The sequence below is a fragment of the Arvicanthis niloticus genome, chromosome 16 (assembly GCF_011762505.2).
Source record: "Arvicanthis niloticus isolate mArvNil1 chromosome 16, mArvNil1.pat.X, whole genome shotgun sequence".
Lineage (NCBI taxonomy): Eukaryota > Metazoa > Chordata > Mammalia > Rodentia > Muridae > Arvicanthis > Arvicanthis niloticus.
The window spans coordinates 36,233,333-36,253,924 of NC_047673.1; the positions used below are offsets into that span (position 1 = coordinate 36,233,333).

Consider the following 20,592-nt stretch of genomic DNA (forward strand, 5'->3'; position numbering starts at 1 on the left):
TAGGGTAGAAATAAGGAAGCTAAGAAAGTGAAAATAAAGCCAGCTCCATCTTTGAGCACTGTAATACACTTAATATTATAACATATTTAATATTAGAACATATTTAACACTATGCATGTTTAATATTATATTTAATATTAGAACATATTTAACATTATATGTTAATATTATAATGTATTTAATATTAAACGTATTTAACATACATAGTTATTATATTTAATATTATAAAATATTTAACATTAGAACATATTCAACATATGTATTTGATATAATATATTTAATATAACATATTTAGTGTTATTATATATTTAATATTATACATATTTAATGTTATAATATATTGGGAGATTCAATGTATTACCTTCACTAAAGAGGGTTTCATGGGACCACAAAGTTTAGTCAGGGAAAGCAAACAGAGTGAAGAAAAGACTGAGGATGTGTGGATTTTATTCATTCACCAACAGTTTCAGTGGGAGAGCAACAGAAGAAGAGGGGGAGACTGAAAGCAGCATTGTGGAATTCAGAATATGTAAGAATTTGGGTGCCTTGGCAATTTACCTTGTGTGCTCTCCAAAATGGTCCAGCTGTGACAGTTGAAGTTACCAACTAAACTCAAGGCTCCCAACAGACCTCTCTTAGGGGCCTTTGCCTCAGGCTGTCTGCTATGTCCTCCTCCCCTCAGCATTAGCAGCCAGGTCAGGAGAACAAACTTGGGGATATGGGGAGGGTTTGAAATGGTAGGTATTGGGTGAAAAACCAAAGGGCATTGCATTGAATACAGAACATCAGACAGAGGAGTCACATTCAAGCAGAAACGTAAATGATGACCAAGGATCAAAAGAAAGGAAATCAGACAAACATTTCTGCAGACCCAGAACTGACTGGACACTGGTGCATGGGTCAGGAAGGAACCTGTCCAAAGCCAGCAATTTAGCTGACTTGGTTTAGCTAACACAAGTCATTTCTGAAGAGTAATAACACCATGGAATAGACACAGTCTGGACTAGAAAAACTGAAGGGGCAGATTCTGAGAGAAGGGCAGTCAACTGAGGAACTGTCAACTTAGGTGACCTTTCGGTGGCCTAAGGGAATGTTTTAGTGATGTTCTTTTATTTTGACCTTTAAAACAAAAGATTTTATTTTTAATTACATATGTGTGTGTGTGAGCACACAGGCGCACATGCACAGCTGCCTGGGGAGATCAGATATCCTGGAGTTGGAGTTACAGGTGGATATGAGCCACCAAGTTGGGTGCTGGGAATCAAACTAGAATCAAACTAGAGTCCTCTGCAAAAGCAGCATGGTATACACACGCGCATACACGTGCACACGCACACGCACGCACACGCACGCACACATGCACACATGCACACAGATGTCAGAGTAGAACTCTTCTTCCACTATCAAACTCAAATTATTAAGTTTATTCACAAGTGCCTTTACCCAAAGGAGATGTTTTGTCACTTGTAATTAAAATGCCAGCTTGCAGCTATGCAGCTGTCATATAAAGACAGACATTTGGACATTTGTTACTAATGAGCACACTCAGCACAGGTCGGATTGAGACAAAGTATAAGATTATCTACCCCACAGCCCGCAGGAATGCCTGGCCAGCACATACTTTTACACAGCCTCTCCTTCCTTGTCTTTATTCCTGAACATCCAGAGCAGTTATACTCCTAAGCACTGATTTGTGATTTGCACACACCATATTAATACTTGAACGCTATATGTATGATACAGGAAGAAAGACATTCGGTTTGAGTAAAACTAATAACTAGTGTTTTTGTTTGTTTGTTCTTTTCCTTTGTGGAAGGAAAAAGGAGTGAACTATATGAAGAAAATCCTCGATTCTTCATGCCCCCAGACAATGCACTTGAAATTCGCGGCTGCTTACAACCTCGGAAGAGCTTATTTTGAAGGAAAAGGGGTGAAGCGATCAGACGAGGAAGCAGAGAGGTAATCTTCCCTCGAGTTAAAGCTTATGTGCTGCTAAAATGCTCAACCAAAGACTAACCTCCCTTGGTGTCTCTTTCAGACTGTGGCTGTTTGCTGCCGACAACGGAAACCCCAAAGCTAGTGTGAAGGCTCAAAGTATTCTAGGATTGTTTTATTCAATGAAGGAGCCCAAAGAGTTAGAAAAGGTAACTGCCCAGTCCCATTTAAGACTTGTGTTTATTTGGTATTGGCAGAATCCCCAGCCTCGCCTATGCTGAACCACACCTCAACCTTCTTTCTTTAAAGGGAGCAGTATATCCAGACTGATAATTGTTTATATCTAGGTTAATAACTGTCTCACCGGTTCTCTTCAGGGAAGACACTGTGGAATGAGTAGGCTTGGGTATGTATGTCTAACATCTCCTACACAAGGAGAAGGAAGCTCACACTCCAGGACCTTGTGTCAGACTTTTTTCTGTCATCCTGACCAATATCTGATGGAGCACCTTACTTACTGCTCACCTTACTGCAGCCCGAAGCAGAGACAGGGTGCTTCCTTCCGGAAGTGTTTCTCTATACCCAGACGTGTGCTGCACTGTCTCAGAATTTCTCAGCCCAATCAAATTTACAGTCAAGATTGAGCATCAAAAATCTCAAAGCTCAGCTCAAACCTTTCCCATCTGAACAGTCTCTGCCTTTCCTGCTTTACCAAAGGAGACTAGGCTATGAGAACCTGTTGTATGCTAGAAAGGTTACATAAACAAAGCACGACTCTGCAAACTAAAAAAAAAAAAAAAAAAAAAAAAAAGAGGTATTCCTGAAATAACGGCCAGACTCATTTGAGCACGAGTAAAGTAACGCTCCCTTTGATTTAAGGAAGTACTAAAGGTCGGGTGAGTAAAGCACACATGGATGTAAAAGCTAAAGCCACTGTATTTCTGACAAAATACACTCTCACAAAGATGACTGGGGAAAAAAAATCCTAGAAGGCTGAGTCCTACCGGTCAGTGAAGGATTAATGGCAAATTCCTAAAAGGCAGGTAACAGGCAGGAATGTTCCAACAACCACTTGGACCTACTTTCTCTAAATCAGATTCAGTGGTAGGCAAATGGTCACGTGATAATTAGTCAGGATATAGAATTACTAAGGATGGATGCACTTATGTGTGAGAGGTTATCTAGGTTAGGATGACATCAGAAGACCTTCTCTAAATGTGGGGGGTTCTGTTCCTTAGGCCTGCCGACCTGAGTTTGCTCCTCAGAACCCACAGGAGAAAGGAGAGAACCAACTCCCACACATCACATGCTTATGCATGTGTGTGCGCACATGCACGTATACACACACACACACACACACACACACATTCACATATAAATGTAAAAAGTAAATAAGAATTAGCACTCTAGTTGAGCAAGGACATTCATCTCTCTTTCTACTGGGGTTGCAGTGTGACTAGCCTTCTCAAGCTTCTGCCTCTGTGACTGTCCTTCGTGGCGGGCTGTACCCTTCTCAAACTGAGCCAGAATAAACCATTCTCTTACATGTCTGGTATTTGGCCTTTGAAATGAGAAAAGTAACAAATACAAATGATGCTCAGCCTAAGTTGTCTTTGATTTTGGCAGCCAGCACCTGCTGAGATCCAGCCAGAACTCTGCTGTGGTCCGAGTGTGAAATGACCCCATAGACTCCTATGTTTCAACATTATTTGGTCCACGCTGGTGGCGCTGTTTTGGAGAGTTGTGGAATCTTTAGGAACCTCACTGGAGGAAGTGGAAGGAGGCAGAGCTTGAGGTTTATAGCCTGGTTCCACTTCCTACCCACCGTCTGCTTCCTGAACGTGGGTGGAGGCAGTGTGAGCACCCAGCTACCTCATGCTCCTGGTGCCAGGCCTTCCCTGTCACTGAGGGAAGGAACCGTGAGCCAAAACAAGCCTTGTTTCCTGAAGCTGCTTCCTGTCAGGTGTTTGGTCATAGCAACAGGAGCACACACACACGCACACGCACACGCACACGCACACGCACACGCACACTCACACACACACTAGCTCTTCCTTTGTACCACTGGGGATTCTGTGAGTGCACCTCCTTGCAGGTGCAAACCTTCTGTCAGTTCCTAGGTTATACCTTCTCCACCTTTACTCTGTCAAACTTGCAAAGCTTGAAACCCAAGACAGGGGACCTTCCTCTGCCAGGAACAATGCTGACCTGTGAAACTCACCTTGGAACGATAAAGCACATGGCTTCCGTGCCCATACATATACATATAGTCCAGGACAACCGTGGACAACTAATTTCTGGAAATATGTCCAATAATTATACAATTATAATTAGAATTTTTTTCTTTCTAGAACTCTCCTAATTTCATCATGCTGATAATATAATGACATTGTGATTTCTCAGGCATTTTTCTGGCATTCGGAAGCTTGTGGCAATGGAAGTCTGGAGTCTCAGGGTGCACTTGGTCTCATGTACTTTTACGGGCAGGGAATCCGCCAAGACACTGACGCCGCCCTTCACTGCTTACGGGAGGCAGCCGAGCGAGGGAATGTCTATGCCCAGGGCACCCTTGTGGAGTACTACTACAAGATGAAGTTTTTCACCAAGTGTGTTTCATTTTCCAAAAGGTGAGTCTGAGTTCATTTTGTGTTGCTACCCCACCAACACAGATGGGTGGTTTATAATGGATAGAAATTCTCACATTTCTGAAGCTGAGAAGTCTGAAACCAGGGTACAGACAAGTTCTGCTGGCGGTGAAAACTGCCTTCTCCAGAGGGGGAGGAATTCTGAGTCCTCATATGCAGAATGTCAAAGGGCAAGTTCCCCAACTCCCCCCCCCCGCCCCCCTGCCTTGTGCCCCCAGGCTGTGTGCAGTGCAGGCTTCTATAGAAGGGTATTAATCCCCTGAATGAGGGAAACCCTCATTCATGAATGAGGAGACCTGAACACCCTTTAATCTTGACACTAGTCCCACCTGAATGTCGAAGGGGACATTTTTGAGCCACAGTAATGTTTGGATGACAAGCTAGAGGGACTTATGTTGGTGTCCCTGGTATTATCTTGGCATTAACTACTTGCCACAAAACTTCCTGCAGCATTTCGATGACAACTGCTCAATTACCTTAGATGCCAGTGAAAACTGAAAATTTAATCCAGTTACATTTTTAGTGACTAGCCAGTGTGTTTAGTTATGACCACATAGGAAAGTACAATTCTGTACCATTTACCTTCAAGATTTCATAGCTATTAGCTGAAGCGGGTTTCTCAGTGTAAACACAACTTTAGACCTGCTGACTAGGAAGTCTTGGTCTCTTTATAATTCCCCAGTCATGCAGTAAAGTCACTGTGTGGTTGGAAAATGCTTCCTGATTGTAAAGTGGCTCATAGATGGTATTGATCAAAGACCTAAACAAATGTTTTATGAATTCTTTGGAAACTCTGCTGAGTCCATAAAGCTGCACTCTGTCCTACATATATTTATCCATACTGTACAAAAACAGTAACAGACTAAGAAAACCAGTTCAGGGCAATCTAGAGCGGGCCACTAGACTATGGGTGTGCTGATCAGTGTCCCAGTCTTGATCCCACTAACCACAGAGAGTGACAGATTGAGAGAAGATGAAAGTAAGGAGCAGTTCTCCCCTTCTTCTGAACACTGGAGGACAGCAGGCCATGAAAGAGCCATTGCCGTACCCCTAGCAAGTGCTCCTCCTGGCTGAGATTCTGAACAGTTCTTACAATCGACTTACATCGACTTCTTTGGGGGGGGGGGGATGTCTGCCAGCTGCAGAAAGTTTCTGTGATTGTGTGATATTTGGAATTCTGGGTACTTTTCTGAGAATATATAAATGCTTGGGCCCAAGAGGTGATTTGTTGGTTGGTAGTGTGTTGGTTGGTTGTTGTTAGTCAAAGTTTGTTAAGTAGTTGTGCACAAAGAAGAAAAAGAATTAGACATCCTGATGGCAAAGATCAAACAAGCCCCAAGGAACTCAATGCCCCAGTCAGCAGGAAGTATTCTAATGATAATGTCACCTCCTTTCCAGCCCCTGCCTTTATTCAGGGATCTCTTTCCTTTCCTCTCTATCCTTTTTTTCTCTTATCAGTGTTAGGAGTTTGGAAGGGTAGGGAAAGGGTAAAGAAGGATGGAAGAAAGAACCCAAAAGTAGCAAAAGAACTACAAGCTTGGATCATGGGATCCTGGTGAGAGACATCAAGGAAATGAACAAGGACAGACCCACGTACAACAAAGCTGGGATCTGGTGGGGTTCTGCTAACACTTCTGGGTGTTGTTTGGATTGGAAGTATCTGTACAGAAAAGTCTCCAGCTGCAAAGATGTGAGAGGAGGAGGAAGCTGGAGTTGCTAGTCTTTGCACACACCAGTCAGTCATCCATAAACACTCATACTTGGACAGCTGAGGAAACCTTTGCCATGTCTTTTCAGCCTGGCCCAAATGTGTTACAGCTTTACCAATTGTCTCACGGGTCTGAGGCCTTGGGGTTCCAGACATGGCTGTGCCCATGTTAAAATACACATTCCCTAGGGAGTCCAGTCACTAAGGGACTGTGCCCCCTACACAGGGATTATAGAATCCTTTTTAACCCCTAGTCAATTTATCTACAAGATGATACTGATGCTTGTGAGCTAGTTTGTGCTTCCCTGCTATTAGCAGACTAGGTTACATAACCTCACCACACAGCAAACTTCTCAAAAGGGCAGGGACATCACTTTGAGCACAGAATTTCCATAGGTTGTTCTCTGCTAACAGAATCCATGTCTGATATGCTTTTAAACCTCACAATTTCACATCCCTTCAGGATAGCGGACTATGATGAGGTTCACGACATCCCCATGATAGCCCACGTCACGGACTGTCTCCCAGAGTTTATCAGCAAAGGCATGGCCATGGCATCTTTCTACTACGCGCGGTGTCTCCAGCTTGGCTTGGGCATTACGAAAGACGAAGCCTCTGCCAAGCACTATTATTCTAAAGTAAGTTTGGGGACAAACCAGAAATTTTCCTAATTAGAAACCACAGCCTTCTCCTTGAGAGTGGAATGGATCTCTGGGGTGGCTTTCTAATCACTGTGCAGATAGATAACCCATCCATCCGTGTTGGTGATTCTGTGTAGGTTCACACAGCTCTGGTAGATTTTTGTCAATGTAATTAAGCTCAGATGATAAAAGTTACAATTTGATGTAAATTATTCCCCTTAAATCTGCTGTTACCAGCAAGCAACTAAAAGCCTGTCATTGCCCCCGGGCTTAAATGTTTGTCTTCACAAAAAAAACCAAAACCCCCAACAACAACAAAAATTTTTTTAAGCCAACATCTTCACTCTCATATTGTCATTAAATGGAGGTTTTTAAAGTAATAATACCTCCAGGACAAAGTTTCATGAGTGTGAGGTAATCATTTACTTTCTCCCTTGTTAATCCAAGCGCTCACTTTCAGATGGAAGACTCTTGGGTGGGGCTGGCAGATACCTATTGCAATAGTAACTGCAGTGAATGTTTAAAACAGGAAGCTAGGCACGCCTGCCGTCAGTGATGTTCATGAGCACAGATCAGAATGGCATTACAATTACCTCTACATGTCGTTCTTTGTTGTGTAGCCCAGGCTGGCCTGGAGCTCATGGCAATTCTGCCACTGTGGCCTCTGAAGATTCTGGAATTAGAGGCTATGCCAGGCCTTATTTCAGAAGAATTAATTTATAGTCTCTGGGAATAGAATACCACCATATCTACCAAAGCTCTCTAGAGCATCCTAGTGTGCACACAGTTTAGAACTATTGTGCTTTAAACACATTTCCAAAGTAAGAAACAGAACTGATGTCTAGGGGTATTTCCCACCACACCATCGTGGCAAATAAGGAAAGTGAACAAAGTAACTTTTTAAAAAAAATCTAAATATTTTCTGCACCATAAATCTTCAAAACCAATACAGTTTCCTGTTCTAGATTACCCATAGTATGCCACTGTAGATAAAGTATGGGAGAACATCTAGTTTAGAATGACCTGATAGTTGGTATAAACAGCCTGGAAAATCTGTAAACCAACAGCAATATCCGAATTGTTTCCCACCTTTTGGGAGATAGTGGCCCCGTTTCTGTGTACCATCACGGCAGGTAGAACACAGTACCTGGTTAGGCCATCCTATACTACAGAGGATACTGATGAAGTGGAGATCATGAAGATGCAGCCAACTAGGGAAGTTGTATGAGGTGTGAGAAAACAAACAGTATACTTCAATTGAGAGCTAAACCTGAGGGGATCCTGACAGTGGTGGATTCTGAACTGGGGGTGTTGGCAGAGAGGAAGGGGAGTTGGGGCCACGCCATAGGTAGGGCAGTAAGATGGCAGAACCCCAGGCCAGGGCTTATGTCTGCTCTCCGCTCACTGTTAGGCTAGACTTGTCTTTTTAGGCTTCTCCAAGCATTGTGTATTCTCCTAGGACCTACAATGCTTATAAAGTATGTGCAGGAAAATGCCAGCCTAATGTAAAGAAGAACCTTTTGATTCCACTGTCTCAGAAACAAATATAAATGTTTTCTCTTAGAAGATAACAACTAAACAAATCCTGTAAGACCATTGTCCTGGGTACTGAAGAGACAATGTCTGCTCAAAATGGTGATTGTACTGGAGAACCTCTGATGTTTCTGTCAAACACTTGACATTTTAGAATCATTCACCTTATCACAACTTAGGCATAACAAAAGTTTATACTTTAAAATAAAATTATAGATTCAGCTGATTACATAATTGAGTCCAAATTGACATGTATTTCTTTTGTTTTAATAATTCTTGTTTTTAGTTTTAAGTCTAAAATTATTTATTTATGTTGTCTATTTTTAATGAAAGAAGAACCAAGCAATGAGAATTTATCAACTACTCAACTCTCTTCTCTCTTTAAGGCTTGCCGTCTGAACCCTACACTGGCAGATGAACTTCACTCCTTACTTATTCACCAGAGAATTTAGACCACAATGCATTCCGTCAAAGAATTTAGACCACAAAGCATTTCAACAAAGACCATCAATTCTAATTTGAAACAATGTGTGTTGAATGTTCACAGCAGCTACTGTCTGATCCCTGTTATATTAATAATCCGGGGTATTTTACAGAAATTTTAGTTTTGTTACTATATTTGTATTCTGCAATTTTTACAAACTAAAATTTAGACACCAAATTGCTGGGAAGAGTATTCAGAGACCAGTCTCTTAGCCTGTAGAGTGGCCTGGACTGTATGAGCTCGAAAGCATGCCAAGAGCAAATACCTCTTTGCCTTATTAAATGCAGTGTCTGTAACTACTTAGTACAGATTGAGTTTTGTGATTTCCAAAGTATATGTGCTGCCAATTTAAAAACATAATTTGAAGTTTAAGTCTTATGTTTTCTTTAGCATTTAATTTTATGAATTTTGCTAATTTAAAATATATTTAGTCATCTCAAATTTTTCAGAAAATTAAATGAAGGCCAAAGAAAATTTAAGGATTAGACTTTCAAATCCTTTTTGTACAAAGTGTATGGTGTTTCTATAACTTATTTAAAGATTCTTATAGATAATTAATTGGCTAACTTGTAAATTTTAAAGATTTAGTATCATGTCCCTCCAAATGTGCTCTCAAAGATCTTAATTTAATGAGCCATTAAGACCCATAGATGAAGAATTATAGCAATATGCTTTTGTTTGAATTCATTTTCTACAATTTTTTGTAAATCTTAGAAACATTTGTATACAAGATAAAATATGAGAAAATCTCATAAAAGTATTAACCTAAGAACTACATCTAAATATTGTTTTGTAATCTAGCCTAAGAAAGCTTACTTATAAAAGATTTTTTTAATAAGCAAATTTTTAGGTTAGCACACGAAGAAATGGATTTCATCAAGACATCCTCATATGTGTGATCTCACCTCCCTCACTGCCCTCCCTCCCTTGGGTCCCACCCCCACCAGTAGCCCCTCCCTCACTGCCTCCTTGAGCCCACACCACCTCAGACAGCCCTTCCCCTCCCTCAGTGCCCTCCCTCCTTGAGCCACACCCTCACAGACAGCCCTTCCCCTCCCTCAGTGCCCTCCCTCCTTGAGCCACACCCTCACAGACAGCCCCTCCCCTTCCTCAGAGCCCTCCCTCCTTGAGCCACACCCCCACAGACAGCCCCTTTCCTTTCCCCAGCTGATCTCCTCTTCTCCTATACTTAGTTCCCGCTTCCCTTGGGATCCCCTCCTCTCCTCTTATGATCCTCTATTCTCATGAGCTATAAATAACACATAGATAAATACAAACACTGCTCTATACATACACACATTTTCAAATCTTGGCTCCATGTCAGAGAAAACATGGGTTTGCCCTTCGGAGTCTTATTTAACATAATGGCTTCTAGTTCCATCCATTTTCCTGAAAGTATGTCGTTTTTCATTATGGATGCATCAGATTCCACTGCGCTGGTTTCACGTTTCCCTCCTCCACTCGTCTGTAAATGGACATGTTAGCTGGCTCATTTCCTAGCTACTGTGAATAGTGCAGAGGTAAATATGGACGTTTACCTCTGCAGCGTGTTGTCCGAATCCTTTAGGCACACACCCAGGATTGATATAGCTGGGCAACATGTAGTTAATTTTGCCCATCTACTTGGTTGGATAATTCTGGGTTTTACTGTTTAATTTTTGTAGTTCTTTGTATAGCATAGATATTAAAGTTATTATTAGTTGTAGAAGAATTTTTTCCTATTTTGTAGATTTTCTCTTCACTCTGTTACTCTCTCCTTCACTTTGAAGAAACTTCTAAATACTTATGAAATTAATTAGCAGACAGTTTCCCTTATGTTTGTGACATACATCTAAATATTGTATAAAAATTAAATTAGCAGGCTAGGTGGCAATTGGAAGGCAGAGGCAGGTGGGTATCTTTTGAGTTTGAGGTTAGCCAGGGGTATAATGAAACTGTCTCAGAAACAAAGAAAATGTAATAACAACAGTCTATCTTACTGTCAATGAAATCTACTAAAGAAAAAGGTGACAGTGAAAACAGTAAAAGTTATGTTTTAATTGTGTAGTGCTATGTTTGTGAAATGTATTCAAAACAATAGGTTTAAAGGTTATCTTAATTCCCCTTTTGTCAGCATATTAGCTGGTGTGACTTTATTTATAAATCAAATGCCATTTTCCTTTGAAAAATTAAATTTTATTTTATGTGTATGGGTGTTTTGCCTACATGTATATTTGTGCACCACACACACACACACGAGACTAGCCAGACGAGAGTGTTAGATTCCCCTGGAGTATGATTGTAAACTGCCATGTGAGTGCTGGGAATTGAACCTGGGTCCTCTGGAAGAACAGCCAGTGCTCTGAACCACTGAGCCAGATAATGCCATTTGCAATGTTGGATAAATAAAAACGAAGTCTCTGAATAGTGAGGAAAAAGGGATTTGAGTGTGGTAGCGTCTGCTAGAGCCTGGCCTTGGTTATGTCTGCACACTTATTGTACTTGAACTTTGTAGTTCTGCACCTCTGCATTCTCCCCATAACTTACAGTCTGAAACCACCCTGGAAACAAGGCCTTCCTCTGTAAGGGAGAAGGAGGGAAGGGGTAAAAGGAGGAAAAAAAGGGAAAGGAAACAAGGGAAAGGAAAAAAAGGAAAGGGGAGGGAAGGGGAAAGGGAAAAAAGATAAAAGAAGGGGGAAAAGGGAAGAAAGGGGGAGGGGAAAAAGAGGAAAAAGGGAGGGAAAAGAAAAAAAGAAAGGAAAGGGGAAAGGAAAGAAAAGAGAAAAGAAAGTGCAGGGCCGAGTGAGATGTGGGGATACCCAATCATAAGTGAAGCTGATGCAGGAGGATCATAAATTTGGAGCCAGTCTGGATAATCTGGCAAGACCCTAGTCTCAAAATAAAACCTTTAAAAAGCAACAGTCATGTTGTGCAGCCGTAAAGCACTTGACAAGACCCTGGATTTAATCCCTGGTATAAGAAAGATACCAGCAAACAAACAAACAAACAAACAAAAAAAGCAAGTCTCAGGGATGGAGGTGTAGGGATGGGTAAAAGCATCTGCCTGGCATCTTTGATTTCCTAACACTGAAAATAGTAAAATAAAAAGGAAACACGTTTCCAAAGCTGTTGAAAGTTTAACCAGTCGCATTCCTAACACTGAAAATAGTAAAATAAAAAGGAAACACGTTTCCAAAGCTGTTGGAAGTTTAACCAGTGGCATTCGCTACTTTTCTGTTGCTAGGATAAAACACCATGACCAAGGAAACTTATCAAAGAAATGGTGCTCTTTGGCTTAAGGTCCAGAGGTCAGAGTTCATGGTGGGGGTGGGGAAGCCATGGTGGTTGATCAGGAAGCTGAGAGCTCACTCTGAGAGGAGAGGAGGTGGGAAACATGGGGTCAGTGGGGTGAGACCTGTAACTCTCAAGGCCTACCTCAGTGACATACTACTCTAACAAGTCTATACTTTTAAAGCAGCACCACCAACTAGGGACCAACTGTTCAAATACACAGGGGACATTCTCATCCAAATCACAACAACAGGTGTTGTTTGGTACTAAGCCATGGGTGAATGGGAACCCAATGTGGAATGTTGAATTTCAGTGTACTTCTGTATTCACCCTGGAGCTGATGGCCTGGCACCGACAAGCTGTAACACACTCACTAGGGAGTATTATCTGGGAGCTAGTATTTATCTCAGGTGACTAAGAATTCCAACTTACTACTTTTTTTTTTAAAGCCCAAACTTCTGGGTTCATTACGTTTATCATCAGACCTTGTGATAAAGAGACAGAAGAGTTAAGGGCATCTTTTTCTTGTATGCAGTTTAAATTCAACACCTAGCGTTTAAAGGGTGGGTGGGAATTATGCAAATGATACATTGGCCACTTCACATTGTTTCTCTTCCCTGAATCTACTCTAAGTGGTCTTTTCAATACTTCAATGAAAGACAACTATTATGCATAAAATATGCAACCCCCGGTTGTATCTGAAGTCTTAAACACTGGTTTAGTTTGAAAAGAGACCAACAGCTCTGATTAGGCCCTTGATGACACCTACATGTGGTAATCCTAAATCTTTCAGAACCATGATCCATTAGGAACTTGTCAGTTGCCAGCTAGTAGTATAATAAGCCTATTTTTTCTTTTATTCAAATTGCAGTTTTGCCTTTTGCTTTTGGTATTTCTAGAAGCTAGAGAAAGGGTGGTGCATGGTTATTACTGTCTAACAGATGACAAAGCCCAAGAATATTGATTCAGTGACTCGTCCATGGTCCCACTATCACTGGCATAGTCCAGACCCTGGACCTCACCTAACACCCTCATAATGCAAAGACTTACGGATTTTCAGCTCCATGAAGCAACTTCCGTCTTCTGCTTCCCTGTCTTTGAGACTAATTCTCCCAAGCTGAGCTCACAGCCTATCTCCCCAGTACCTCACCAGTCTGGCCTTTATATGTACTAAAAATCAGGTAGCAACTGTTACCCTTCTTGCAGAAGTTCTCAGTAGACGACACTTTCTCTGAAAAGGTTCTCAGCAAACCTGAGTTGCACAGGGCCCAAGCTCCTTTGGTAACTCAAGCCATAATACCTTTGAGCACTGGGATTCATTTTTATATTTTATTGCTTCAAATGCTTCAAACTATGGGAAATCTTTGGTAAAAATAAAAACAATAAAATTTTCACAATAACTTTACACCAAGCATTGCACAACAGTGGTCTTCAATACATGTGAGACACAGGAATGTTCAGAATCCTCAGTGAGGAGATTAACTGTACAATATTCAGAGTTTGTCATTTAACAACAAAACTGTTTTCATAAATATTTAAAATATTTCCTATGTTCTTATCACATATTAACATTTGCATTTCAATCAGCATGTTGGGTTTAAAGGCTGTTTTCATTGCCTACCATGGCGTCAGTCTTCCTCCCCCTGACTCTGCTCACTTCGCATAAAACTAGAGGGAGGCACGAAAATAAAAATCAGTATGGTTCTTGTCAGGCCCTCTGTGCAAAAGAGGAAAATGTTTAATGTCTATTTTTACACAGACATTTCTCTGGCGGTGGCGGTGCGTTGTGTGCTGTTGTGTGCTCGCTCTCAGACGTGAGCAGCTCTGAGCTGGTCCAGGTGCGCCCTCAGCTCAGGACAGAGCTCGGTCAGCAGCAGCTCCATCAGCACCTGCCCAGAGAGGAAGGCAAAGAGCAGGCTGTGAGGCTGTGCTCAAAATGTCTGTCTGTCTGAGAGCTGCCCACTGAGAATTCTGAGGTCATCCTCAGTAGACAGGTGGCTCCCAAAAGATCAGACTACACAAACCCGATTTACCCCATGCACTATTAGACACGCCAACCATCTGTCACATTATAGATTGATACTTAGACAAGATGTAAGGTGGCCCACATGGGCCTCTGTCCTGAGAACATGGACTGTAGGCACCCCCACACCTAGCTGATGGTAATTCTAATCAGAAAAATGAACAAAAAACAGCTGCTTTTGCTGAAATAACAGAAAGCACAGTCATGCAGAGATGTTAACTCAGATGCCAACAGACAGCCGACTGTCTCCTTCACACTTCCAGTCAAATGAGGGGACAGACAAAACAATCCATAAAACACAGGCTCAGGGCTAAAAGTAATAAAAGTAGTCCAGAAAGCCAAGGACTAAGTTATCCTAATGTGCAAACAGAAATATACAATTCAATAAAGAGTCCTGGGGGGGGGGCTATTTACTCACATATAACAGGTGCTTGTTGGCCCTTGTTTCTTGCAGCGCCTTGAATATTTTTATTATACCATGGCGGGCATTTTGCTGTCCAACAAGGCTCTGAAGTGTGTCTGGGAAAAGAAACATGTCCTGTTGCACTGGGGAGGGCTGGACTCAGGGCTGGGCACATTACCTTCCATTGCCTGGGATCCAACACTCTGATGAAGCAGCGGAGGGAGAAAGGGTTTATTTTGGCTCACACAGCAGCCAGAGCCCAAGTAGGCTGATGAGGCTGATCCAGTCAGGAAGCTGAGGGCAGCAGACGCTGGGCTCAGCCCACTTCCCCTTCAGCAGAGGACCTCACCCTATGGACGTCTACTACTTACACTTAAGGTGGATCTCCCTACCTCAGTTAACCTAATCCAGAAATCCCAAAGGCATGGCCAGAGCCCAGAGGTTTGTCTCTTAGGATTCGAGCTCCTGCCAAGTGGACAATACTAGGCATCATGCTGGCTGTCAAGTGCTCTGTATCCTGAGACCTGAAAAAACTGTTTCCGTCCTCAAGTGACACTGTACAACACACGGAAAGTCAAGCAGGAAGCTCCGCCTGACTCACATAACTGGCTAGTCCTCTTGAATGTTTAAAACAAAAGTTTTAGAATTATTTTTACCAAAGAACATTTTTGAAGGCTACAATCTTAGCATTTGCTACTACTTGCTCTAGTAATTAAATATATGTGTGTTTTTAAGCACATTTGTAAAGTTTCATGGTAAACTTTAGTCTGATCTCTAAAGCATAAAGTATGATAATAACTCTAAACATTTCTGAAACGAAAGGTTTCTGTTAAGGTTTTCCGTATCTCTGAGCAGGTGATGAGAAGCAGTCTCCTGGAGGCGGGGTGCAGGGAAAGCCTCTCAATGATGACATTCTCAACCCCCCTTCCTCTCCCTCTCCCCCTCCCTTCCTCTCCCCCACATCCCTCTCTCTGGCCTCACCTGGAATGTTTTCAAGCAGCTTTTGCTGCGCCCTCTGTTTCGTTGCCTGACTTTGTGCTTCGCTTCTGATTCTTGTTGGAGGTGCCAGCTTCCCATTCGGCCAAAAAGCATCCCGGAAAGCACTAATGTAGTAAACTAGCATCTGCTCACTGAATATCCAGTTCACGGTGTCCCGGATTTGCCTTTGAAGAGATAAATATTGCTTGGATGAAGTTTTTAAAAACTGTGTACTGTGTTCTCAGAAGGCATTTGTCAATGGTGGGTTAAGATATAGCCTGAGCTAAGTGTTTGATGAATGAATAATCTACTTTAATACCCCGGCTGTGAAATTAGCGTTTGTCCCGGCAATATTGGATAGCCAACTCATTCCTGGGGCTGGGTCAACATTATTTTCTGTTTCTTTTTCTTTCTTCTTCTTTTTTTTAAATTTGAGACTTTCATACACATATAGAATATGGGATTCACATTTCCTATGGCACCCTCTTTTTACAAATGTTTGCCTTCCAATCAGTACAGACAAGAAGAGAAGACTGAGATTTGTCTGAGGGTTTAATTCCCACTGTACATGAATTATTTCTCCATGACCCTTATAAATTGGAAGTAAGAGCCCATTTCTGGAAACTGATAAAAGGAAACTCCCTTGGGCCCCTAAAGTTCTAAAGGAGAACCATGCTTTTTTTTTTTTTTCTGGCCCTCCTAGAATGACTACAGCAGACAGTCCTGGGGAAAAATATTCTGACCCAGAGAGAGCACCTTATTCTCACTGGCAAAGAGCAAACATGCCTTTCAAAGATCCAGCACTATCACGTCAACTCCAAAGGGTCACGTACATGAAACCTGGGTTGGGCATACTGGACCAGCACAGTTATGCAGAAATGGCTTTTACCTAGGTAAGACCTCTATACAGTCCTACATAGGTCAAACTTTAACCATTCCCCTAACAACAGACAAGTGAACACTGTTCACAGAGCCCAGAAGTAGCTGCCAGGCTGAAAAGGAGAGTGACTAGAAAGGAAATGGAGTGCCCTAGGTCACCAGGCCCAGACACCTGAAATCACAAATGTTAACTAAGTCCAACAGCAGCCAGATTTCTAAGAGGAAGCAAGGGTTTTGTGCCATCTCCCTCCAAATGGATGTCCCAGGCTCATCACTTCATACACAGTGATCAATTACTTTTGAAAAAGGATTAAATCTGAGTCAAACTGAGATGTTACCTGTTTCATAGTGAAAAACCAAACATGACCAAATATGGTACAATTCAAATCTAGACAAGGAAAATAATTTATCTCTTTAAAAGAACTTCTGTCTTAAAAAGTAATGGCCATCCTCCTGTCTGTCTTCCAGAGAAAACGAAAGTTCTGTATGCTGGTGACAACATACTTTAGTTTCTGTAGTTTTGTTCTGGGTTAACCACTTGCACTCCATGAAGAAGTTTCAATTTGTGACTGAACATCGGTAACTCTTAGGAAAGGTCAGTGCCTAAGTATTTTCTTTCCGTCAGCCAAAAGCTTTTGAAGCAAATCAAGGGTGTGAGACCATGGTGGCTTCAAGACAAGAGGCTGACAAACACTATGACTGAATTTTACCATGTGCAGGCCTTTGTGAAGGCAAACAGCATGTAGCAGAGGCCCCACAGTGCCTGCCATGCAGCCAGCCCACCAGCATGCCCAGCCTCAATGTGTCCTACACGAGGCCCCTCAGGCTCCGTGCAGTAACTCAGCACTCACACGCTCAGCTGTTCATTTTGTGAGCAGGAGCCAGTGTGAGTAGAGGAACATGGAAGAGCACATGACTTGTTGAATCTGACAAGGAAAATAGATTAGCAAGCTTAAGTATGAGGGGAAGGAAGGCGGCTAGGAATTTCTTTTTCTTTTTTTTTTTTTTTTTTTTTTTTTTTTTTTTTTTGGTTTTTCGAGACAAGGTTTCTCTGTGTAGCCCTGGCTGTCCTGGAACTCACTCTGTAGACCAGGCTGGCCTCGAACTCAGAAATCCGCCTGCCTCTGCCTCCCAAGTGCTGGAATTAAAGGCGTGCACCACCACCACCCATCGGGAATTTCTTATCTAAAGCCTGTCAGTACTAATGAAGCTTTCCCAAGATATAAAAATGCATTAAGTGTGCTCTTCCTCCAATCCGAGGACACTAAGTTAACTAAGCAAGCTGCTGACAGACAAATTGAACTTTTTTTTAAATTCTAGAGATAAAATAAGTAAATATTTGTTATGACCACCAGAAATATGTATAGATCAACAAAACACTAAGTTCTCATTGTAGTATTTCCTGACAGAACTGATAAGCTTATAGAACACAACTGTCATTTACGACTCACCAGTGCTCAACATCAGCATTCACTTGGAAAACCAATACTTTCACCTCAAAACTGACGTTACTATATACAAACTGGTTTACTTTTTAAATGTGTAGACACTCACTCACACTGCTATTCTGCAGAAAATCCTAACACTAATCTCTTGAAGTTATTTTATTTTGGACAGTAATTTTAAAGGACCTGACAATGGCAGCTGTAAATACCTGGCACAGAGATATCATGAACAGGACAAGGTCACTGGACAAGAAGCCGGGTTAGCTCTACAGAACAGCACTTGATGAGCTCAGGAAGTCATGCTGTCTCCTCCCCACTGAGACGGGAGCTGCAGTAGTCTCTGAAGCTGGCTTAGAACAGCAGCCCCCTTCCCCGTTTGCTCAGCCTGCTGTGGAGGGCATGCTCTCGAAGCTGTGAGCAATGCCAACAGTTTCTTAGCAAGTAGTGCAGGCTGACCATGAGTTCTCAGGAAGACCCAGGGTTTGGTGAAGGAATGCCAAATGTGGAACACTTTATGGACAACTCCAAATTGTCCTATAGGAGATTACTTATGCAGATGCTTTATATGAATGGATACTGCGATGCAGTTTAAATCTACTAAAGACTTACGGTAGACACAGCCCTCTACCATGGATGTCCACACATGAAGAAGTGACATCTTAATGCTACTTCAACTCTAAAAGTGAATGCTGGGACTAGCTCAAATGTTTGTCATCTGTTCACCATGCATGCCACAAGAGAAATTCAGAACTCTGCTTCCTCCCCAGCCTCAGCATTGTATCAGAATCGAAACACAGAGGAAGGACACTTCTCCTTAAACCCATTGGCTGCTGTACTGGAAGGCAATTCACTATCAGACAAAGGAGAATGGTAATTTTGAACAACTCACTTGTTGATGGTTCTTCCAAACGTAACCTGAACGAGAGCAATTAATGTTCTTCTCACCCATTTAAACACTAAAATATAAGCCAGAAGAGAACATTTATCACAGGCTATTATAAGCATCACAATTTCACAACTCAACAAGGCACACAATCTTGTCCTTTGATGCGGTCTGAATTGAAGCATCGATCACAGGATCTACTTTCTGGAGACTGGGTCTGAGTTAGCACACTCCTGCTCAGGAAACTCTGATCATTTTCAGTAGGCAAATGAAGAAGTAAAATTTAAGAGGATCTCAGGCCCTCTCTTTGCTTCTGCCTACAGAAGAACTGAGATACTACTTTACTTCCTATGCCCCGGGCTGCTGATAGCAAGCTTGGTCCCCACAGCAGACAGCGAAGTTCCTGATGGAGATTTCTGCTTCCAATTTTTTAACAAACAATTCTCAGTGAGCAATGCCTGTATTCAAATGTTGACAGACATTGTCTAATGTGAATGAAGTGACGCCCTGACTGCTCCCTTGGAGTGATCTAGGGAGCTTTTATATTATAAAGCTTTTATATTTCCTGTGTTTCAGTGGGGGCAAGAAACGAGGACCAGAGTCCTGAGTAATATGTGAATCGTTTTCGTGTTAACACCTTTCAGAGCAGCTGGGCATACAGAACTGTGCTGAACCTCAGGCCCCTCATCTGGAAGAGGATGAGATTAAAGTGGGCCTGTATTCCTCTGTCCCTGTGGTGTTTGATAGGTATGCCCCCCATAGACCCATGTGCTTGAATGCTTAGCCCATAGGAAATAGCACTTTTAGGAGGTGTGGCCTTGCTAGAGGAAGTATGTCACTGTGGAAGCAGGCTTGAGGTATCCTATGCTTAAACAGTGTGACATAGTCTCCTGCTGCCTGCAGATTAAGATCTAGAACTCTCAGCTCCTTCTCCAACACCATGCCTGCTTGTGTGCTGCCATGCTTCCCACCATGATGATAACAGACTAAGCCTCTGAACTGTAAGCCAGCCCCAATTAAATGTTTCCCTTTATAGGAGCTGCTTTGATCATGCTGTCTTTTCATAGCAATGCAACCCTAATTAAGATAGTCACTAAGGGCATTTTCTGTGCATGAGCGTTCTACCTATTATAACTTTTATTAACATAGAGACATTTTATAGGTGTAGAATAGTAATGTAAACCAAAAAAAGGAAAAAATGATATTTTTATGTTCATAAATTTTAATATAAACCAAGTTTTAAAATTCATATTTCTATCTCTAGCCCCTGAATGTTTGGCAACTAACACAGGAAGAAGTGAAAAACACAGATTTGGCAACAATGAAGCCAACAGTTCAGGCCTTCTGGATCTAGGGAAAATTAAAAGGAATAAATTCCCAAAGACCCTCTCCCAAGGGTGGTTACACAAGAGCAACACCTGGCATAGACCAGAGGATCTAGACCAAAGGTCTAAGGGCATTCCTAACTTCTGAATGAATCTCAATACCTAGTTAAAAAAACTAACCACCCCCAAATAAAAGTCAAGCCTTGGACTTAGAGCCATGCTTCAGAGACGCCTGGAACCTCTGTATGGAATTTTCTGGAATAGCACCAAGTATGTAGATGTGTTTATTTTAGGCTAGCCTTTAGGCCAGAATGAACATTTCTGTTCATGAGGATAGTTTTGTTTGGCCTTTCTAGGTCAGGAGAGAGAGTTCATAGCCAGCAGGTCTGATCATACATGCAACTGTAGAAGAATGCCTGACAGTTGAGGTGTTTAAAATA

At 41.9% G+C, this 20,592-nt stretch overlaps 2 protein-coding genes across 10 annotated transcripts in view; one reads left to right on the forward strand and one right to left on the reverse strand.

Annotated features, from left to right (window-relative positions):
* Lrp2bp (LRP2 binding protein) overlaps nt 1-11,135 on the forward strand; it is a 27,834-nt gene extending 16,699 nt beyond the window's left edge. For all 9 annotated transcript variants that reach the window (XM_076914105.1, XM_076914107.1, XM_076914106.1 and 6 more), the window contains 5 exons: nt 1,817-1,959; nt 2,039-2,144; nt 4,339-4,562; nt 6,752-6,926; nt 8,849-11,135. In XM_076914105.1, the coding sequence (XP_076770220.1) occupies nt 1,817-1,959; nt 2,039-2,144; nt 4,339-4,562; nt 6,752-6,926; nt 8,849-8,914 (714 nt within the window). In that variant the 3' untranslated portion in view covers nt 8,915-11,135. The remainder of the gene's footprint in view (nt 1-1,816; nt 1,960-2,038; nt 2,145-4,338; nt 4,563-6,751; nt 6,927-8,848) is intronic.
* Nucleotides 11,136-13,531: 2,396 nt separating this feature from the next.
* Nucleotides 13,532-20,592, reverse strand: part of Snx25 (sorting nexin 25) — a 104,124-nt gene continuing 97,063 nt past the window's right edge. Inside the window, exons 16-19 of the mRNA XM_034520954.2 lie at nt 18,834-18,900; nt 15,624-15,805; nt 14,658-14,758; nt 13,532-14,105 (exon numbers count right to left, since the gene is read on the reverse strand). Coding sequence (XP_034376845.1) covers nt 14,025-14,105; nt 14,658-14,758; nt 15,624-15,805; nt 18,834-18,900 — 431 coding nt within the window. The 3' untranslated portion in view covers nt 13,532-14,024. The remainder of the gene's footprint in view (nt 14,106-14,657; nt 14,759-15,623; nt 15,806-18,833; nt 18,901-20,592) is intronic.